Source organism: Lutjanus erythropterus, chromosome 16 (assembly GCF_056507025.1).
Source record: "Lutjanus erythropterus isolate fLutEry1 chromosome 16, fLutEry1.hap2, whole genome shotgun sequence".
In the NCBI taxonomy this organism is placed as follows: domain Eukaryota; kingdom Metazoa; phylum Chordata; class Actinopteri; order Lutjaniformes; family Lutjanidae; genus Lutjanus; species Lutjanus erythropterus.
Genome location: NC_139332.1, coordinates 27,750,780 through 27,771,848, shown reverse-complemented (window position 1 = coordinate 27,771,848; position 21,069 = coordinate 27,750,780). Strand labels below are relative to the sequence as shown.

The 21,069-nt window shown below is 40.8% G+C and overlaps 1 protein-coding gene across 1 annotated transcript in view; it reads right to left on the bottom strand.

The window, feature by feature from the left end:
- The window catches only part of nfatc1 (nuclear factor of activated T cells 1), a 58,240-nt gene extending 52,749 nt beyond the window's left edge, over nucleotides 1-5,491 (bottom strand). The window contains exons 1-2 of the mRNA XM_084739367.1: nucleotides 5,092-5,491; nucleotides 1,617-2,664 (exon numbers count right to left, since the gene is read on the bottom strand). Coding sequence (XP_084595493.1) covers nucleotides 1,617-2,664; nucleotides 5,092-5,110 — 1,067 coding nt within the window. The 5' untranslated portion in view covers nucleotides 5,111-5,491. The remainder of the gene's footprint in view (nucleotides 1-1,616; nucleotides 2,665-5,091) is intronic.
- Nucleotides 5,492-21,069: the final 15,578 nt, after the last annotated feature.

The following is a 21,069-nucleotide window of genomic DNA, read 5'->3' as shown; positions in this document are numbered from 1 at the left end:
CTTAACAAGGAGGGAGGAGGGCTTATTTTAGATGCACTTATCAAGGTAGAATGTGCAGAATGTGAACACTGTGATATGCCAGACCTTGTGATAAACCTGTTGTGAAATTGCAAATATGTTTAAACTTACTTCTCGTCAGTAAATATTCACAGAAAGTCCATGCGACTTAAAGGGTAACTTAAGTATTTTTCATCCTGGACCACATTTTCCCATGTTTTTGTGTTTATGTGACTAATGGGGACAACGATTTTTGCAGCTGGCAGAGGCAAAGCTAAGTACATCCACGAAAATTGCTTGTTTTTGTAGTGATGGGCTAAGATCGTCCTTTTAAGCGTCTAACAACATTATGGAAAGGATCTCTACAGATACAGACCTAGAGTAAGATATGTTTTGTTTAAACAGAAACAAGTGTTTATTGCTAACCAGACTCCCTTTATAAAATTGTAATTTTAATATGATCATAGTCATCTTTATTCAAACATGACACAACAACAAAAAATATATATCTTGGCTCATCTTTCCACTGTTCCAACAATCACCAGCTCTGATTGAAATAAAGCCTTAATTCACCAATTTAGATGCGAAAATATCGGTAGAGGAGCAAGCAGGAAGACAGACATCAGAGAAGCAATGCTGAGAAACACAGTGTACAACCAGAATATTTTCACATCTGCCTCGGTCAGTTAAGAATTTATTTCGACCGCACCAGAGCTGGTGATTGTTAGAGCAGTGGAAAGACAAGCCAAGATAGTTTTGGTGAGTTTTATTTTGTTTTGTAAACGGAGTCTGGTCGGGTTTGGCAAGAGCAATAAAGCAACTTTTTCTGGTTAAATAAAAAGGAACTTGCTCTTTAAAAAAGGCTTATCTCTGTAGGGATTCTTGCCACAATAATCTGAGCCTGGCAGCAGTAAAACAAGCACTTTTAGTGGACACACTTTCACAGTGCACCATTAGCTCAGGAAGTGCACTGTGGCTTCTGACACCTGCACTTTCTGTCCCAATTAGTCACTTAGACATAAAAGCAAGGGCAAATAGTGTCCAGGTCAAAAAATACCCCTTAATACTTAATACCTACATACCCCTTAAGTGCATTTACTGACAACATCTCACATTATTTGCCAAAAATACACTGTATAAACAAAAAAGTTGAGAAAACTCAATATTTTAAAGCAACTTGCCTCAATGTACTTTTGAGTTCTGAGCCCAATTTAAGATAATTTACTTTTCTTCTTTTGATAAAACTGAGTCTTTGAGTTTTATTTCAAAAATTGCTGAGTGTCTCTTTGAACTGGATGTGTATAATTTAATATTTCAGTTGCAACAATTTCATCTTCAAGCACTCAAATAATGAAAAATCAAGTGCACAGCTCACTGTGAATATTTTTTTGAAATACAGTTTTTGGGGGGACTTTAAAACTTAGGAGTTTGATTTTGATCCAAAACTTAAAAATCTAGTGAGTTGCCTTGAAATTCTGAGTTTTCTCATGTTTCTTTTAGTGTGCTGAAACAATTCAAAATTTATTTTCAGCTTTAATAAACCTTGAGCAGAGCATTTTTCAGATTTGATCAGATATCCTTCAGTATCTTCAGCTTTAACTCAGGCATTCATTGCTTACCTGACATATTGCTTCGGCTTGGACCAGGAGTAGGGGTGTTGTGGCACATCCAGAAACCCGCCACAGTAGCCTTCTTTCTTTAATGGCAGGCGGTTTGAGGGGTGGTCATCCAGGCAGAGCTCCCCTGGACTCAGCTCCTCACCACCAGGCTCCACCTTCAGGCTGACTGTGGGATTGTGCTCCTGGCTGGTTTTCCGGGTCTTGAGGGGAATTCCCTCCCCGAGGTCGGCCACTCCATCTGTGGTCAGGGCATTGATGGCTGCCAGGATGGCTGAGTTGGTGTACTGGTTGGTGTTAGGCAGCCAGTTCTCCTCGGTGACGCTGAGGCGAGGGGAGGTCTGCGGGGACGGTCCGGGGGAATGGTTGGGTGAGTATGGGAAATGCTTATGCGCCGCACCGCCGCCATTGAAGCTGTACTTCCTCTTCGCACCACAAGGGGAGTTGGGCCTGGAGCCACGCTGACCAATCCAGGTGTCGTCTGTCACGCTGGTGCGAGGGGAGGTGGAGGGGGAGTGGCGAGGGGAGCCACCAGAGGTGCAGCCATCACCTGGCAGGGCGAGGGTGGAGCCCTTGGGAGACACAGAAGGCGACTGCCAGGGGGAATTCTGGGGCGAGTTGTCGTAGTTGTAGGAGAAGCCGGATTCGTAGGAGGAGGCGTCGGAGTGGCAGCTGCGGGATGAGATGCTGCTGGCTGGACTCAGGCAGCTGGGGTCACGGTAACCATCTGCACTGGGGAGGGTCAGCGTCACGATGGAGTTGACTCTCTTGGCTATGGGAAGGCTGCTCTCCTCCACTTCGTCCTCAGGAAACTGACCGTAGGCGGTGATCTCGATGCGAGGGCTCTCCAGGGTCGGGGCTCCGTTTGGGCGGACACTCGAGGACGAGTAGTAGCCGGCCGCTCTCATGTCATCCTGCGTGTCGTAACTCTGAGGCTCGGTGACAGAGACAGATATAGTGGGGCTGGACTGGAGGCTGTGGTACTGGGAGGGAAGACAAGGGTTGCCCAGTGGGAGGGAGAGACTGACATTTGGCGTGTAGCCATATGCATCTGGAAAGCAAACAGATTGAGTTTGTTACCATGATAATCAAACACACATTCACTGGCTCCCTTACTGAGAGGGAGACAGCTGCCAAGTTGAGTCTTATGAGAGCTGTTGCCTATAATGGCAAAAGAACAGCTTGCCTACCAGATTTGGCCCTGGATATTTCCTGATGCAGAAGGTAGACAAGTTAAAGGGATAATTCAGACTATTTGGAGTGGGGCTTTGTGAGATATGTACCCATAATCTGTGTATTACCTACAGTAAACGGTGGTTAACACACTTTGGAGAGGCAGAGAACAGGGGCGGATTTAGTCAAGTACAGACATGGGGCCCTCCACATCCCTTGTTCTCCCTTAAGTAATGAAAATAAACTTTTATTTGTGGTGGAGTGTGGAGAATGAATATTCTCACAGCCTTGGGAAAGAAGCTGTTCTGGAGTTTGGTGGTGCAGCAGTGGATACTTCTGTATCTCTTGCCAGATGGCAGCAAGGTCAGCAGGCTGTGGCTGTGGTGGATATTGTCTTTTAGTTTGTTTATGAGTTGGCCACCGTCATTCTGAATCATTTCCGCACATGTGCAGTAAGATCATGGAATAGTACAAGTTTGTGACGAAGCCCCGAGACACTATGATGCCATTTGATGCATTTATGAAGTGTTTTATGGGGCTCTTGATAGCTTACGGCTGAATGCAATTGCTGACCTTTACTTTGTGGTAAGTTCCCCCCTGCAGAGAGGATCATTTTAGACATTTAAACAAAGGCTCACCTAAAAAAAAAATTGTTATACTTTGCTGTCAGACAGCCTTTTCCAGTGGGAATTCCCAGGTTTATAGTCTTCCACTGCCTCAGTCTGTTAATTTGTTTTGTTATGGTGTGATTTTGGTGTTTCAAAGGATTCCTTTGGATCCACTGAAGTCACACAGTAACACAAACTAAATAACTGACCGAGGCAGTGACTCCAGTGTTCTGCAAAGTAGAATTACTGATTTTGGCAATGGAACCTGCTTGCCACAGAGGAAGCCAGATTTGACTTATATAATGGCAGTTTCTTGTCGTAAAAGGCTGTCCAACAGCAAGGTAATATGGTGAAGATATTCTAAACATAGCGTAGACTTAAACAGATATTGTTTTTTTTAGGTGGCGATATAATTTGATGCTGATGCTGCCTACAGCAGTACATCGTTGAGCTTCCCACACCGGTTTAAGTACTTCACAGAACCCCACTTCAAATAATTCAAACTTTTCCCTTAAAACTAAGTGCCTCATCTGATGGGGATCCCCAAACACACTGAGGCCAGCGACACAGAATACCTCTGAAAGGCTCAATTTATACAAAGCAAAGGTGAGAAACATGAATAAAGGAGCCAAAAATAACGCCAGTCTAAAAATAACCAAAGGCTAGACCAGGTGTTTTTTTTCCACTTCACATTGCCAGATTTATGCCACTTAATGCACATGCTGCAGCCCATAAACTGTAACGTTATGAAAACACACACTGATGCTTTTGTTGGCCAGTTTCATGTTCCACCGGCCATCGAAAATAAACGCAGGAGGGACATGATTCGTATGATTCGTTTATTTGCACGCTGTAAAGGTGCATGCTGTACCCAGCCCGGGGGGAGCTCCTGGTCTCATGCCAACGCTCCCGCTGGGTCATATGAAACTCTGCCCGTCTGCGGCGAAGGCTGAGGTCACAACCAGGGGGCAGAGGAGGGGGAACATGGGAACGGGAGTTGTGGTTTATATGGTGAATGTGACCACAGTGGAGCACATTGATACGGTTGGAGGCGTCTGCTGCAGACAGACAGCCTGCAGTCACCGCAGCTCCTGTCTGCTATAAATTAAAGAGAATTAGGGGCCCCGCCATAAAGACTATGACATCAGTGCAGCTCCATATGACTCCTCGTAATAAAAGAAAATGATGCTTACATGTAATGCTGCTTGTGGTGTGTGAGACAGTGGCACTAAAATGTTTGTTTTCTATAATTAGACTGCTGCGAATTAGCTGACATCCTAACAGGTAGCCTGAGGGGCTGCGCCATCAAATGACTCTGGCATCTCAATCACCCCACAAGATTACCCACAATGCCATGTCAGCCATTAGCACAGGTTCAATTCTGACTATTTTGGGAACACTTTTTAGTCACGAGAGGCTCACAGGAGCAGAACCACGCCCACCATGCCCAAATCAGCAGGGAGGGGCACACTGAACATCCACACCGCTGCTTTAATACTGTCACAAACTGCAGATCCAATGAAGCTGAATACAGGCATTCAGCTGGGAGGAAAGTGCAGCCAAAACCATAATTTAATATGGCATGCGTTAAAAGTGTCAAACAGTGATTAAAATCTAACTAAATGGCACATTAAAAGTTTAACTGCCCGCGACCATGAGAATGAAAGCTTACTGTGATAAATAAAACTCAAACTCACCCTCTTCAGCAGATTTCATTTTCTTCTTTGCGCAGGGAGCAACGTCTGAGATCAAACTCTGAGTACGGCTGCAGATGGGCGCGATTCAGTATCCATATAGCGGAGTTTATGTAGTCCCCAGCTGTTGCTCTGGATCCTCGCTCGCTGTATCGCCGAAAAACAAAACAAGGAGAATGAGAAATAATAAAAGTAAAATAAAAAAAAAAAAGGTTTAGTTGAAAAACTACTTCAAAAAGAGGGAAAAGTCGCGTCCAAAATGTAGAAAATAGAATTATTCAAACACGTGGGATAAGATCATGACTGATGCGGTCGTGTTCGCTCAGAAAAGCTATTTTGGTCGCAGTGTTCAGATATCGGACTGTGTGTCGGGGGATCCTGCCTCTGCTGGGTCGCTGTGACGCACTGCTCCGGCGCACAGAGGACTTCTTCGCTTTTAAACTCGGGGATCACCTCGGCGGCGACGCACCGCCCCTCCACACTCTGACGCATCTGCACGGCCGGCCGACCACCAGATGGGTCCAATGGAGATCCTCTCTCACACCGGGGTTTCCACAAGCATAGGAGGCCAATTAGAGAAGCTGGCAGTGGAGCCTGAAGGCTCCGAGATGAGTAAAATAAGCCTCAGTACCAGGGGACAGCCAAATACAAACCTCCAGTGACTGGAAAAAAACAAACATCTAATACTGGCAGCACAGTGTGAGACCATCCCTCTGATTATAAGTGGACTAACTGGAGTTAAAATGACACAGCGCTGCATAAAAGTATGGAAGCTCATAAACGCTAGTAAAAGAAAAACATGCTTATGATGAGTAAAATTAAAAAAAAAGAAACTTTTTAACTTGTAATTCCAATTTTTAACTCATAAGGTGTGACAACTACGCGATAAAAAGTCTAAATTATAAATTAAAAAATAATGATGAGATAAAACATCTAAATTATGAGTTGTAAAGTGGTAATTATTGGTTAAATAATAATAATTATGAAATAAAGTCGCTAAAAACTAAAAAAAAAAAAACTATAAGTTAAAAAGTAATAATTATCAGATAAAGTCAGAATTATCTGACAAAAAGTCGAAATTTAGAATGGAAAAAGTCTGAGTTTTGAGATAAAAAAAAAACAGGCCTAATTATTAGATTTTTAAAAAGCTGGAATTATAAATTACAAAGTCAGAATTATGAGTGAAAAACTTGGAATTATGAGATTAAAAAAAAACCCTCAGAATTTTGAGATAAAAAGTCATACAAAGTTTGAACTATGTGTTAAAAAAGTCAGACATATATGACAAAAAGTCAACATTTTAATTTAAAAAATGAAATTATGAGTTAATAAGTCATATATATGATTTTAAAAAGTCAGAATTGAGTTAAAAAGTCATAAATACTTATGCTAAAGAATATATATATTAGGTGAAATTTTGACTTTTTGACACACATTTATTACTTAAAACATTATGACTCATCATCAGAGGATTTTTTTCTAAAGTTATAATTTTGAGTTATTAAGAGATTAAGTCATAATTATCAGATAAAAAGTAGAAATCATGAGTAGAAAAGCCAAAATTATCAGATAAAAATTCAGGATTATGAGTTAAAAAGTCATACAAAGTCAAAATTATAAGTTAAAAAGTTGGAATTCAGTTAAAAAGTCATAGTTATGAGGGGGAAAAGTCATAATTCTGAGTTAAAAATTCACAAATATTTGATAAAAAAGCAATAATATTTTTTGATAAAATTGTGACTTTTTAAAACTCATCATGACCTATCAATCATGAGGATATTTTTCTCTTTTTCTGGCAGAAAGGGGCCTCCATAGAATACTGCAGAATGTGACCCAGGCTGAACAATCTTCTGAACATAAACTGTGGAATAACTGGAGACAAAATGATGCAGCGCTGCATAAAACACTATGATTTGTTGGGTGACAGATCTTAAATGAAACCATGTAACTCGGATATGTCCCTATGATCCATGACTGCCTTAATGAGCATGAGCAGCATTAATCTACAGTTTCCACTCATTTTATCTACAGTATCTGTTCCCCTTGGCATCCTGTACAAAGGAGTCTTCAGTGTGCTGCTGCAAGACACTGCACATGGACTCTCCTAAATCAAGATTTATGTGCAGACTAATCCTCACGAGCATTTTACATTAAACTGCTGCCATTTTCACGCTGAAAGAGCCATTCATCAACCGGTTACAGCAGACGGATGTTCGGTTAAAGGCTGCTGGGTTTTTAGATTGCAGCTGGAGCAGCAGCAACAGCAGATACTGTACGAGGACAGGTGAGCTGAGGCGAACATGCCAGAACATATAGCTCAAGAGCTGCTTCATGAGACATATATAAAACATAAAACTTCTCTCAGATGTTGTACGGGGCGTCTCATGGGGTTTTGAAGTTATTGCAAAGGCAAATAATTGCTTTTCCACTTCCTCCTGACAGACTGCACGTCTGCGGGGCACAAAACACATAATTATCCATACTTGCATAGAAGTACTATATAAAAATCAACTCTTCTACCCAGTCATTTGACACGCTGAACTGAGAGTCTTCATAGAGTTTTTCATAGGCCGCTCTCTGTGGTTGGTGTATACTTATTCGGCTTCTCTTTCTCCCCAGTGCATCCAGTCCCACGCAGGCGGGCTTGTTGCTATCTTTGGCAGGTCTGGACCTTTCAGCAGCTGGCAACACACCCGTGGTTTCTGTGATGACAATAGTCACATGGTGGCTCTCTAAGAGCCTGTCCGTCCCTGGAGGCTGGAAAGCTACATTACTTATCAGCCGGCCCTACTTGGTGTGATCCTCAGGGGTGTTGGAGTGTCATACCACTGACACTGTCAGCCAGAAAGTGTTAAGATGAGTCTTCATTTAAAGGTCATAACCCTTTGCTGTCTTATAACTCCTGCGTCCAAAGTAACACATTTGCAACAAAGCACTTTCTTTCCTGTGACGTTGTTTTGAGGTGTGTGTCTTTGAAATCCTTTTAGGGATTCTCTTCAGTGTTAATTCTAAGACTCAGTGAATTGAGGACTTCACTTGCACATCTAATATTTGTCATGCATGATGTGCATTTAAACATGCTTTTAAATAGGAAGTAAGAGAAAGACAGCCTGTGAATTCAGACTGAAAGCACACATTAGCTCTTCCAGAGATTTATTGATAAAGCCTATTGTGAATGGTTTATCATTTTTAAAAAGTGGGTCCCCAGAAAATAAGTTTGCAGACTGTGCTAGATTGGGCCCATCCCAATTCCCCGCTTCACCCTACCACTTTGCCTAGGCCTTGGACAAGGGTGGGGCGTCCTGCTGGTGATTGAGGGGTAGTGGTCATCTAGCCCTCCAAATGGATTGTTTTCAGATGCAGACTCCAAACAGAGCGGTAGAAGAAAATTCACAGAATGCTTGGCAAAACGTAACCTCACCAACTTGATCAAAGTTAGAACATTTCATCCTTTAGGCCACATGGATGTGTGCACCAAATTACACAGCAATCCGTCCAATAGCTATCAAGACATTTCACTTAAAACCACAAATTTAAATCTCACAGCGGTGCTGGAAGAAGGAGTCAGAGGACCACCATTGATATCAACACAAAACATGCATTGAACAGTTGTTGCAATGCTTCATTCTGGACTAAAGACCAGCAGACATTTCCTGAGCCACACCATTAGTGTAATCAGCATCTTCCCACCAATTTTGTTGCATAAAAGTCCCTGATAAAGCTTGTTTCAGATCTGTGACCATTTATTATTCTGCAAGTCCAAAGTCAGGTCCTAAGTCCCTTTTTTGAGTCCTAAACAGGTCATAATGCACTCTTCACCATTTAAAACACACGCCTCGACTTACAATTCTTTGTGCAACTTCAAATGTTGAACAAAGTTGGAAGTTTTTGCGACTCTGTTATTTTTGACCCCTGCATGTTTTACACAAGAGAAATCATCCATGGTATCATTCTTTCCAGCTGAAGTGCAGTAATATAATGTTAATTATCTGTGGTTCTCTCCTGCAACGTGATTGGATGCTGTTGGATTGGTTCAGATAAAGTGGATCTGGGCAAGAGTCAACTTGCTGGGGATGAACAGTGTTAATGATAGTTGATTCAGGAGATGAAGGGAAATTTACTGATTTGTGGATTCAGACTTTTTTTTAAAGCATACATCTTTGGGCTTGTGGGAAAGTATCAAGTAATCAAATTTGTGACTCAAATGTGATTCACGTCCAAGTCATGTGACCTTTTGATGTCTCTGGATGGACTATATTATGGAAAACCTGCAAAATAATAAGAAACATGGGAGCAAGTCTGCAAAAGATGCAAAGTGCTGTGCAACAAAGTTTTTTGAGAATATGCACGATTTCAAGGTGGACACTACTTCCTATGAACCAGGGTATCCAACTGCATGATGGTCTTCAAAGTATAACTCTTTCCCTCCTCTCTCCTTCAGAAATCAGCTATTAATCCACAGTCGTCTCCATTGTGCAACAACATGGCATGTATGCCCCACATCCAAAGCAATATTCCCTCCTCACCCGTTGGGATCACATTTTGGCAGAGCTGTTTCTCCAGCAGAGTATCTGAGGGAGTGACGGCACTTGTGAAATCCTAGCTCTCTGTTTCATCATGGGGACGTGGCTCAGTGGCTCCCCTGTCATTTAAAGAACCCCACTCGCTTCTTTGACCTCATGGAAATCTCTCACGGGGCTGGGGGGTCTAATTGGGGCAGAGGAGGGGGGGGGGAGAGGGGGAAAGGGGCAGCCACTCCACAGTTATGTGTAACTGAAACATGTGCTGCAGTAAACACTTCCACCCGTCTGCAGTTAATAAATAGCTCTGCTGCTGATTGACTCGTGGACCCTTCTACGTCAGGGCAGCGCTGGGGCTCGTAGTTTTTCCAGCCAGGCCTGGTGCTGGTTAGTGGACACCTTGGTAACAGGCCACTACAGACCGGATGGATCCAGAGCCACAACAGAAAGAAGAGAACATTAGATAATGAGAAACAACACTAACGTCCTGCAATGATAATGCAGACACAGCAGACCGAACAGAGGACTCACTTTGATATCAACAAGATGTTTTCACCGACAACAGTAGTGACACATGAGGCGCTGGATTTACTAAAAAGTGCAGAATATGGCAGGAATGGAATATATTATTCATAAGTATGTTTTCATTACTGTATAATCACCTAAAAATAAAAGTTGTTGTGTTTTCATTACCTTACATTGAGCTGTTTACAGTATATCTACAGAGAGTGCAGGTCCTCTTCCATGGTTGCCTTTTGCAGGTTGCCCTAAAAACTCAGAACAGGGGGGTGAGGCGAGTGGTTATCAGCTGGTTGCAATATGCAATCTCACCACTAGATGCCACTAAATCCTACTCACAACTCCAGCTGTTTCAAGGCTTATGAGACAAGTTTAAATCCAGTGTCATGTCAGTTGAGTCACTGAAGTCTTTTAAGTCTGACTAACTATTAAAAAAACTGATTCCTTTTTATCTTTAAGCCTAGCAATTAAACATTTGTCTATTTAAGTCCTGCTTGTTGCAATCAAAACTGGAGTCAAGTCTCACAGCAGTCAAGTCCATGTGATGTCTCAAGTCTTTATTTTTGTGACTTACAGTAAAGCTGCAATTAGAAATAATTAGAGGTAGGTATCGACAGTAACTTACTCCGACAACATAAATAAAAGATGAGCATCTGCACAGTAGTGACCAGTGTTGGAGCTGCGCTTTTGACTTCCTGCCCACACAGCCAGTTGATGTAATCATGAGCAGCTGTCATTCATGGCATAAAACCCATTTTTATATCATTACACAGCTAATTAAAACCAAACTGAGCAGAAAGCTAAACACTTGAAGAAACATCAGTCTGACAAGAATGACCTAAAATGACAGAAACCATCTTAATTAAAAATTTATTTGATGTGTACTTTGACGCTTTCATTTGGCCCATGTCCCACCTATTAATGTTGGGGAAGCAGCAGGATTTTTGACCTTTACTGCAGCCCGCCACCAGGGGGCGAGCAAGATGCTCTGGCTTCACTTTTAGGTAGCTCTGTTGTTGTCCATTTTTCTACGTACAGCCTAGTAGAATTGAAACTTATCTAGTCAAAATGACACCTGCACTTGATATGAATGTTGCTAACGACCAATTTCCCTGTTGACTAAACAGAAATTAAAATTTAGACTTGTTGACTAGTCTGAAAGTAGGAAAACACTCAGAAAATGGTGCCATATTGGTTGGCAGAATGTGGCTAACCTTAGCAGTGCTAGCACTAGCAGCCTGCTCTCCTTACAGGTTAACGTCAACACGTCTGTGCTGAATGTGGTTAAGCATCATTCTGGTCAAGTGGTTATATGCCAGTTTTTTCTGGCACAGCCTACATACAACCATTTTTTTTCACCACACAAAGTACTCCTCCCCCCGTCCTACTAGAGTCTTGTGTGTTGCGTCCTGTCAGCTCAGAACTGTTCTGTCCGTCTAGTGTGTAAAATGCGGAAGGATTATTTCAGGAATGCTTGTATCCACATGATGCAGAATGAAGAAGAAAATAAAAGATATTAAATGAAGTATTCTATTGGTATCAGTATCACTTTGAGGGCGCTTGCACTGGTAACGGTGTAGTAATTTTTTAGATGATATCCAGCCCTATTTCACATACGGTATTGAGGTTGTAAGGCAGTGATACACAGGGCAATTGTTGGGCAACTTGGATGGACAGCAATGAATCAGCTCAGACTTATCACTGTTATCCCACGGGAACAAGTTGTTACCAGGAAACGAGTGAACAGACACTGTGACACACTTTACTGCCTGTCATTATTACCCAAGTGCATCTAGTTAACTAAAAGATGTAAAATAGCTTAAATGTGTTAATTTGTTTTTGACATTAAAACTGTAGCAGGTTTCAATCCCTAAATCCAGTGAGACCTTCACACTGTGCCAATGTGTGACCTTCACTGTGAGCTAACAGCGCAGCTCAGTGAGGACAATGCAGACACAGAGCAACACGCTGCACAGAGCATCCTTTATGTTGCAATCATTTTTGGCTAATGAATGACTCAATCACTTTGCTAATTTAATCAGACCGTAGATCATCTCGTGTCCAGGGAAACATTTAAATACATTTTTGACCCCACGTCTCGCTGTGATCCCCACTGCCCGGAGCGTTGCCCAACCGCGTTTCACAAAGTTTTGCCTGGTGTATCATCATTTTAAGAGTCTGGGAGGGGTAAAGTATCAGGGGTTGGGGGGTGGTCTCGCTGTCACAAGCCCACACATTTTTGTCGTCTGCCATCCCATATGTGGCCACTGCCAAACTTTGTGAACACTCTGCCCGGTATGACGTGGTTTGGCCGCATCGAGGTGGAAAAGACCTCAACTCGCTTTTCTTTCCACAGTTCTAACCCTCAAAATCCAGTGCCTGGCTTTATTTGTGTCTCAACAAAAACACGATGGAACATTGGATAGTGTTGTAAGTTATTCATAAACTAAGAAACAACCCAAAATGCTGGCTTTCCCACTGCTGAATCACCTGTTTGTTTTGGAAAAATGAATTGGAAGGAAACTGAAAAAAATATCACTGTAGTTCTTTGTGTTTTGGAGCCCGCTCGCACACCCCCCTCTCACCATATGTGCACTCATAACTGCTATTTTATAAAGTGTTTCTTGATGTAGAATAATAAAACCTTATAAATAGTTCAGTCTGTGACCAGAAAACTGGTTTCAGGGGACATTAAGTAATCTGCAACCTCTACTGGCGACCGCAGAATGTGCAAAAACTCCAAAGGGTCTTTGGCACAGCTTGCAGCGGCCTGAAAAGACACGACAGATGAAAAGACACGTAGTTAGAGTCGAGATCAAACGAAAATGTGTGGTGAAGACGTAACACATACAACAGCATGAATAATGCTGCTTCTGTCAGTGCTCGAGAATGAGATGTTAAATTTCACCACCTGGTAACCACTGACTCACACGTATGGATCACCATGTGTTTATATTCTGGCCTGTTTGAGCTGTTTTGGAGCAGAGGTGGGAGGTAACTAAGTACAAATACTTTGTTGTAGATTTTCCAGGTATCTGTACTTTACTCGAGTATTTATTTTTGTGACAACTTTTACTCTTACTCCCTACATTTTAACACAAATATCTGTACTTTCTACTCATTTTCACATCAGCTTGTTGCTTTAGTCTTAATGCATATGAGGGGAACTGACCCTTCCTTAGTCCCGCCCCTTTTTGGTCTGTGCTCCAATAACAGTTTAGCAAGCTTTGTATTCAGCAGAACCTCTGTCAAATTTATCCTTTCATGTTTGCTGTACCAAGATATTAACATACAAATAGTGCATTTAAGTAAGCTAATTAAGCAAAACATTAGCTAACTAGCTAGCTATGGATGGATGCAGATAATTTAGCTCGTTGGTGTTTTGCTAACATTAGCTTAAATGCATGATATGTAAGTTCTGCCACTAGGGGTCTCTCTCATGTTAGCTCAATAACAAAGGGTAAAGTTTTGAAGACACGGTGAAGTAGCATGGGATCATGGGAGCTATCTTACTGACAAGACTCATGCAGACATCATGTTCAGGGCTAAAGGGAGCGCACCATTACCCCGAATAAATGTCTTAACAAAATATATAACACACATCAAACCTTTTAAGACATTTCAGTGTGGAACTGTCAAGCTTTAAGATGTGACTTTTAATCGTCTTTCAAATCAGCCATCATAGTATATATAAGTACAATAAACAGAAAGGAGAAAGTCCAACTTCAACCTAAAGGGATGGCACAATAACAGACAGAAGAGATGATTCCCAGTGACAAAAGCAAAAATGATGTTTAAAGGCGAAACAGACAGAGAGAGGGGTTTGGCAACGAAGAAAAAGCACCTAGTGAATCTGTCAGATGCCTGTAAGAGGCTTTTTAGTACTGCAGGGCTGATATTTTAGACCGAAAGAGGCACAGTTTGATCCAAAGAAGTTTGAGAACCAGCTTCTGCTGTGACTGAACAAAGGCTTAATTAGACCCAGAGTGTGTTCTCGTGCTGATGATAATGTTTCAAGTACTATTGCTGACAATGAAAACTGACTTGCACATTGGAGTGAAGTTAATGTTTGTTATTTTCGGTCTTTGTTTTAAGTTGGAATAGTTTAAGATGAGTTTAGTTTTGCAGTCTTTAAATTATTGATATGACATGAGGTTCAGCTGGCTCTGCACAGAAACAGATGGTAGAAATAGGCTACTTTTTACCAACTTAGTGCCATTAATTAAAATTTCCTCATAAACTTAACATAAATATATAAGTATTTGTTTCAACATATAAATGTTTATGTTTATATGTGTTTATAAGTCTTTTAACTTGAAACATGAGTTGAATGAATGTACTGTACAGAGTTCAATCAATTCATTAAATTAAGTTTTAAAAAAGAAACAGTCAGCTGAGACATTTCTTTTTTTTATAGTTTAAAGAAAACATAAATGATGGAAACCTGCTGTGTGTCTCTAACACACTTCAAGATGAGTCACGGTTGCTTGTTTTAACAATAATGAGCTTAAGATGAGGTGAATATGTTTCCTCACGTACAGCTGAATTAATATCAAGTTTTAATTAAGTATTTGACTTTAAAAAGTGTATTTGTTTTGAATTTAATTGTTTTAATAATACCTATATTTCTACTTAAGAATAGAATATATGTACGTTTGCCAGCTTTGTTGGAGAAAAAAATAAATATCTTCCTTTTCGAACTTAAAAAAAAAGCCTGTTTTTTTTTTTTTTCCTTGGGGTATGTAGGATATTTTGGTCAGCCTGTCAGAGGAGCAGTGACCCCCGCACCACGCCACACCCCACCACCTCCCCGCTCTGTCTTACAGTCAGACTTCCTGTCTCCCATCAATGTTCTCCTTTTTTCTCGGCCGCTGTGACGGAATCCCCTGCTCTGTTTCCTGTTGTGAACGCCCGTTGCCTGGTTACAGCCGAGGGAGGAGTTTTCATAGCCGAGGGAGCGTTCGCAGAAGGCCGGGAGGTTCATTTTCTCTCCCTAACGGTCCCAAAGCTGGCGTGAAGCTCGAGCACAACACTGAGCAACAGCTCCCCGAGGCACACAGCATTTTACTATCTCTCAGCTGTTGGTCATGGCCGCGCAGGCTCCACGTGCACAAGGTCGTTTACATAAATCAAGAATGGGGCTAGTGTAACTGCAGGGGAGTGTGGTTACCATAGACCAGTTCGTTGCTGTGGTGCACACTGAGGGAGGCCTGTGAAACAGCCTGTTTATACCTTCATGATTCTGATCTAAAAATCACCCTTACGAGCATTTTTACTGAATGTAACAAGCTGAATAAGTGTAAAGATACCTGTGATTTCAGCTTTTTGAACATATTTCTTCACTCTGGTTAGAAAAACAGATTTAGATTCAGACAGAAACGTGTATGGGCAGAAAATATTTCCATGTATAAAACCATGTGAAAGGCCTGTTGAGGCTACAATTAATGTGCCAAAAATATCAAAGGTTTTAAAACATATCTATTCTGTTTTATTGTTCCCACGACTTACTAATCATAGTAATAATGGCTACAATGATAAGATGATATTTGAGTTGTTTTGTCTCACATTTTGCCACAATGTTAAAATAATGTGTGCATTAATAAGACCATTCAAGCAAAAACACAAAAGTTACTTTTCTTAGTAACTATTAACTTATAATGCAGTAACTCAGTTAGTAATTAAGTTACTTTATGAAAGCAGCAACCAGTAACATGGCTAGTTACTAATTTTCAGTAACTTGCTCATATCTGATTATGATAATGATAAAATATTAGTGTCCATGGCTGCACAAAAGATCACAGAGAGGCAGAAGTGAGACAGGAACAAAGAATTGTTCATACAAACAAATCTGATCTCGTTGCCCCAGTAAATAAAAATGCAAACCACGAGGATATGGGTTCATGAAATTCCTAGAGGACGAGAGGAGTTAGGAGAATCCAACACTCTGCTACAAGCGTCTCTTGAAGACAAATTTTGAAGACCTCCCTGCAGCAGCAACAGCAGGACTTGGTCTGCTTTCAAGCGGACTCTTGTGCAGTTTGTTTGTGGTCGGAAGGCAAAAATAACTTTATAACAGTGGTAACACACATGCAGGTAAATGTGGGTAATTCCCCTGATTAATAGATCAAAAGCTGTTTAAACTGCACTTTGTCAGATTAGAAGTCAGACTAATTGTCAGACTTAAAAGTCCCAGTGATGTTGTACTTGGATCAGACTGTTTCATATGAAACTTTCATATTAATTAGAATTAACTTGATGGTAACCCGGTGATCGTCTGAGAGGACATTAGTAAGAACCAAATGAACTTCAAAGACTCCATCAGCACCAAAGATCGTTTGGCTGTGTGTCTCAGACAAAATTATTATTTTTTTTATGTGTAATTTGCAGCCTCATATTATGTTATACTGTATAAGTGCATGTTATACTTGATTTTTAAAATAGCATATTTATAGTTTTTGTTGTAGTTATCATTCCTGGTGAGGATGGCTCTTAAAAAAAAAAATCTATTCTGGGTGGTTTTACTGTGAGCGATGTTGTCTTTTTCAGGAACACTCTGCTCCACATTTACAAAATTGAGCAAACTGGCAGTGACCACCCCACTCCCCAGTTTCATCATCATAAAAAAAAAGTTGTCTGAAACTGCAGTAGCTGATACTGTACTTTGTATCTGTATAAATAACTGAATGTTAGACCCCTGGAATGAGGAATAGTCTCATCTCCCTCAAGACGTCTTAACTTTTCTCCCCCATCAAGTCAGTCGGGGAATATCATTACCAGTAACTTTATCTCCGCTGTTTGCTGTTCCTTAATTCAAACAGCGTGCTGTGGAATTTTATAACAAGCTCAGTCAGATGGAATATGGCTGCAGAAGCCACTTAGCTGCTTAGTAACAAGATAGCATAATGGCATAATGGCAGGTCTCTCTCCAACATGTAAAAAAAGCAGCAAAAATGTGAAAAAAAACACTAATTTGACAAATGTTCCATGCATCTGAAATTTCTGCTGTGTAAGTGTTTTGCATCCCACTTATGGGTTGGACAAAATCTACTTTAGACATGAAGTGTTTTTCAAAAATGCCTCATCCAGGAGGCCTTCAAATTAAGTTATAGAGTCATTTTTAATGTCAATTTGTTGGATAAGAGATGAAACATTATATTATTAACCCCCATCTCGACAATGTAACAGCTCCTCTGTTTTGTTTCTGCACTTACACAATTAAATGTGAGCGTGCAGCTGTTTCAGCAGCTTCCTCTGCAGAAAAAAAAAAAAGGTTGTTGGCTTTGCAGTTCAGGTTTGTGCAGGTTTTACATAAATTATGCGCTGGATGTATGTGAACACATTTGACTGTCAAAGTGCTGCAGGGACTAACAGAAGAAAACATCACTGAGATATACGAGCTCTTGCTAAGGAGCACAAACATAAATTTGCCTTTCTATAGTGAAATAGAGGCTGTGTAATATCTAACTGTAAAGAAAGCCATCTTTGTCTCTCTCTATGTAATTCCTTCATATATCTCGAGAACTGTTCATCCGATCTACATCACACTTGGCAGGTGTTTTGCTGCGAACCCAAAGGTGTGCAGTGTCGCATTTGGTGAAACTGACCCTCAGCTAAGCCCCGCCTTCCTTACTTACTCTTGCTACATCTGTCAATGGTGGCAGATTTAACACAGAAATTTTTGAAACACAAACAAAAGCAGTTTTTCATTCCCAGTGCTTTTGCAGCTGCATTGGGTGGACGTGTGTCTGCACGACTGTGGCAGATTTGGTGCCATTTGGGAAATAGATGGTGCTGCAGCAGCATCATCTAACTATATAAGAAGGAATCTTTGCATGTCCAGTGTGAAGCCATGCTATTATAATCTAGTATTCTTGGGGACAGAAATCTTCTTAATTGAACCACGTGTTAAATGCATAATGGTAATTGATTTTTAAAAATTTTGTATGCATGTCTGACTGGAGAAGTACTCTAAGTTTGAACTACTTTTCAGACACAACCTACTGATGGAACTGCATGATACTGAGTGCTATGATTTGTACTATCAGCAGGTCTTTTTTTTATTTTAATAGTTGTTTACTTTTATCTGAAGAACATTTTGTACCTTAAAGGGGAAATTCTGCACTTTCAATGTGGCTGTCCAGTCAGTGTTGATGGTGAATGTTGCCAAGTGAAGCAATAAATTCCTCAGTATGTGTTTTATTGACCGACAAAGCTGAATTCTCCTGCTGCAAAATCCGTTTCAGTGAATCCAGTGACGTGACTGGATGCAGGCAGAACTACAGGATTTTTCAGCCTGGATCTCTACTCTCCACCTCTGGGCACCCACAAGTGTTTTTGTGATATAATGGTATGTTTTGGCCACAAAATAATAGCTATAGGCTAGGGCTATGAGGCTATGATCATTAACATATTAAGTGTAAAGATGGTCAACATGACAGCTCCCCAAAAATGAAGGCAAAACATCTGAGTTGCCCCCTGGTGGCTGGCTGCATTATAGTTCATAAACTCTACACCCTCCATGTTAGCAGATGCCTCCAACCCTGGTCACCACTGTGCAGACTCTGTCTCCAAATAACGCCACCAGCGCAAGACGTCAGCGCTTTGCATAGTGAAAGGAAGTGGAGATGTGTCATCAATCTGTAAATACATTCAGTGGTGGTGACACAGAGCAACATGGGCGTGGGCATCAGAAGCTCATGTGCAATGCATCCTGGTACATATATGCAGGAGAACTCATCTTTCTTGGTCAATATAGCAGCACTGAAGTATTTATTGCTTCAACTGACTACATTTACCATGAACACTCACCTGAAAAGTGGTGAATTTTTCCTTTTCCTTTAAGATTCCCTGGACGTGTCTTTTTACTGATGACTAAATATTTAAGCTCTTTTTTCCTGCTTCATTTGTGAACAATTTTTGTGCCTTCAAATGGACTTCACATCTGTACCGGCATCCTCACTCTGGCTTCAAATGTTTATGATGTTTAAAATTTGTGTTTTTTTAGATCTTTAGCATATTTTAAGTCAAATACAGCAAATCAATTTCAGAGAGGCTTTCAATGACCGTGTATCTTCTTGGCTTTAGGAGTATTTTATGCCTTTTGTTAAACCATTTTAAAATGAATTGTGTGAAGTTGAGGCCATATAATCTCATTAGCTAGTTTTTGTTTAGATTTCGAACATGGGATCCAGACTGATCTCAACAGTACATAGTTTTATCTGGAAGACATAAACTAATACACAAAAGCTACATGAAAAGAAGATCCTTCCAACAAAGACAAACTGTTCTCTGTTAGTACAATAACTCATTAGTCACATGAACATTATCCGCTCCATCAGAGCTCCTCATGCAGCACATTATCTGCAGCTGGTTTGGAAAACACACCACACTGATCCACCATAGACGTACATACTGCAGCAACAGTTAAATACAACCTATAGTGCAGCTCTTCTTCCCCTCGTGTGCAGCTACAACGTGAAAACGAGCAGATGAAAGAGAACATTTCTTAACATGTTAAAGCCATCGGACCATCACATTCATCACTGGGTCACAAAGTACTTCCTCCTCTGTGGGGAGAAATTGATAACACATTGTCTGTTTGCTCAATGGCTGCCTTTGATTACACAGTAAAACATATATTTTTTACTGTATACGTTAAATCTTCCTCTACTGTGTTTGCATTTAAAAGCACAATCTGTAATTACTACATGGTCGGGCATGTTTAGAGACTGTTTTCTAACTGTGGTTCTCTTTATATACAGTCAGGCTTCAATATTTAAAGATCCTCTCCACATGTTTTAACACACAGACTCTGCTATGTATAATTATTTATTTCTGATATAGTTTTCCCACAAAAAAACGATGGAATTACCAATTTAAAATGTTTTAAATTTCATCAAATCCTCCTCCTGTTCACTTACAAGACATGTTTTAAACTATAAATACTCTGCGTTGAATAGTACGAAGCCCAGTTCCAAAAAAGGTGGGATGTTTTATATAGTATAAAAATAAAAAATAGAAAGCAATGCTTTGCAATGCTGATAAACTTAATTGTTTTTCTGTAAATATACACTCAGTCTAAATTAACGCCTGCAACACTCAACACAATCAAAAAAAGTTGGGACAGAGGCAACAAAAGACTGGAAAAGTTGTGGTCAAAAAACATCTGTTTGGATCATTCTGCAGGTTAATTAATTAAGTTTAAACAGCTTAATTAATAATAGGTGATAGTATCATGATTGGGTATTAAAATGGGGCAAACTCAAAAGCCTCAGTCGTTGATAAGCACGGATGGGACGAGGTTCACCACTTTATGAAAACGTTTCTCAACAAAACACTGCAGGAATTTAGGGATTTCACCATCTACAGTCCATAATATCATTAGTAGATTCAGAGACTCCGGAGAAATCTCTGCACGTAACAGACAAGGCTGAAAAACAACCATTGAATGCCTGTGACCTTTGACCCCTCAGGCAGCACTGCATTAAAAAAACCCACATAATTGTATAAAGGATGCTACATGGGCTTGGGAACACTTTGGCAGATGTTGCCGTCTTCTCTGGACATGAGCTCATCTGAGATAGACTGATGCAAAGTGGAAAAGTGTGCTGTGGCCTGACGAGTCCACATTTCAGACTGTTTTCAGAAATCATGGACATCATGTCTTCTAGGCTAAAGAGGTAAAGGACCGTGCTAATTGTTACCAGCCAGAGTCTGTGATGGTAAGGTGGTGTTGTAGCGCCCGTGGCATCATGACTAACTGTCACATCTGTGAAGGCCCCATTAACACTGAAACATACACACAGGTGTTGAAACAACACATGTTGCCATCCAGGCGATGTCTTTTTCAGAGACGTCCCTGCTTATTTCAAGAGGACAACGCCAACACACATTCTGCGGGTGTTATAACAGCGTGGCTTCATAGTAAAAGAGTTCAGGTACT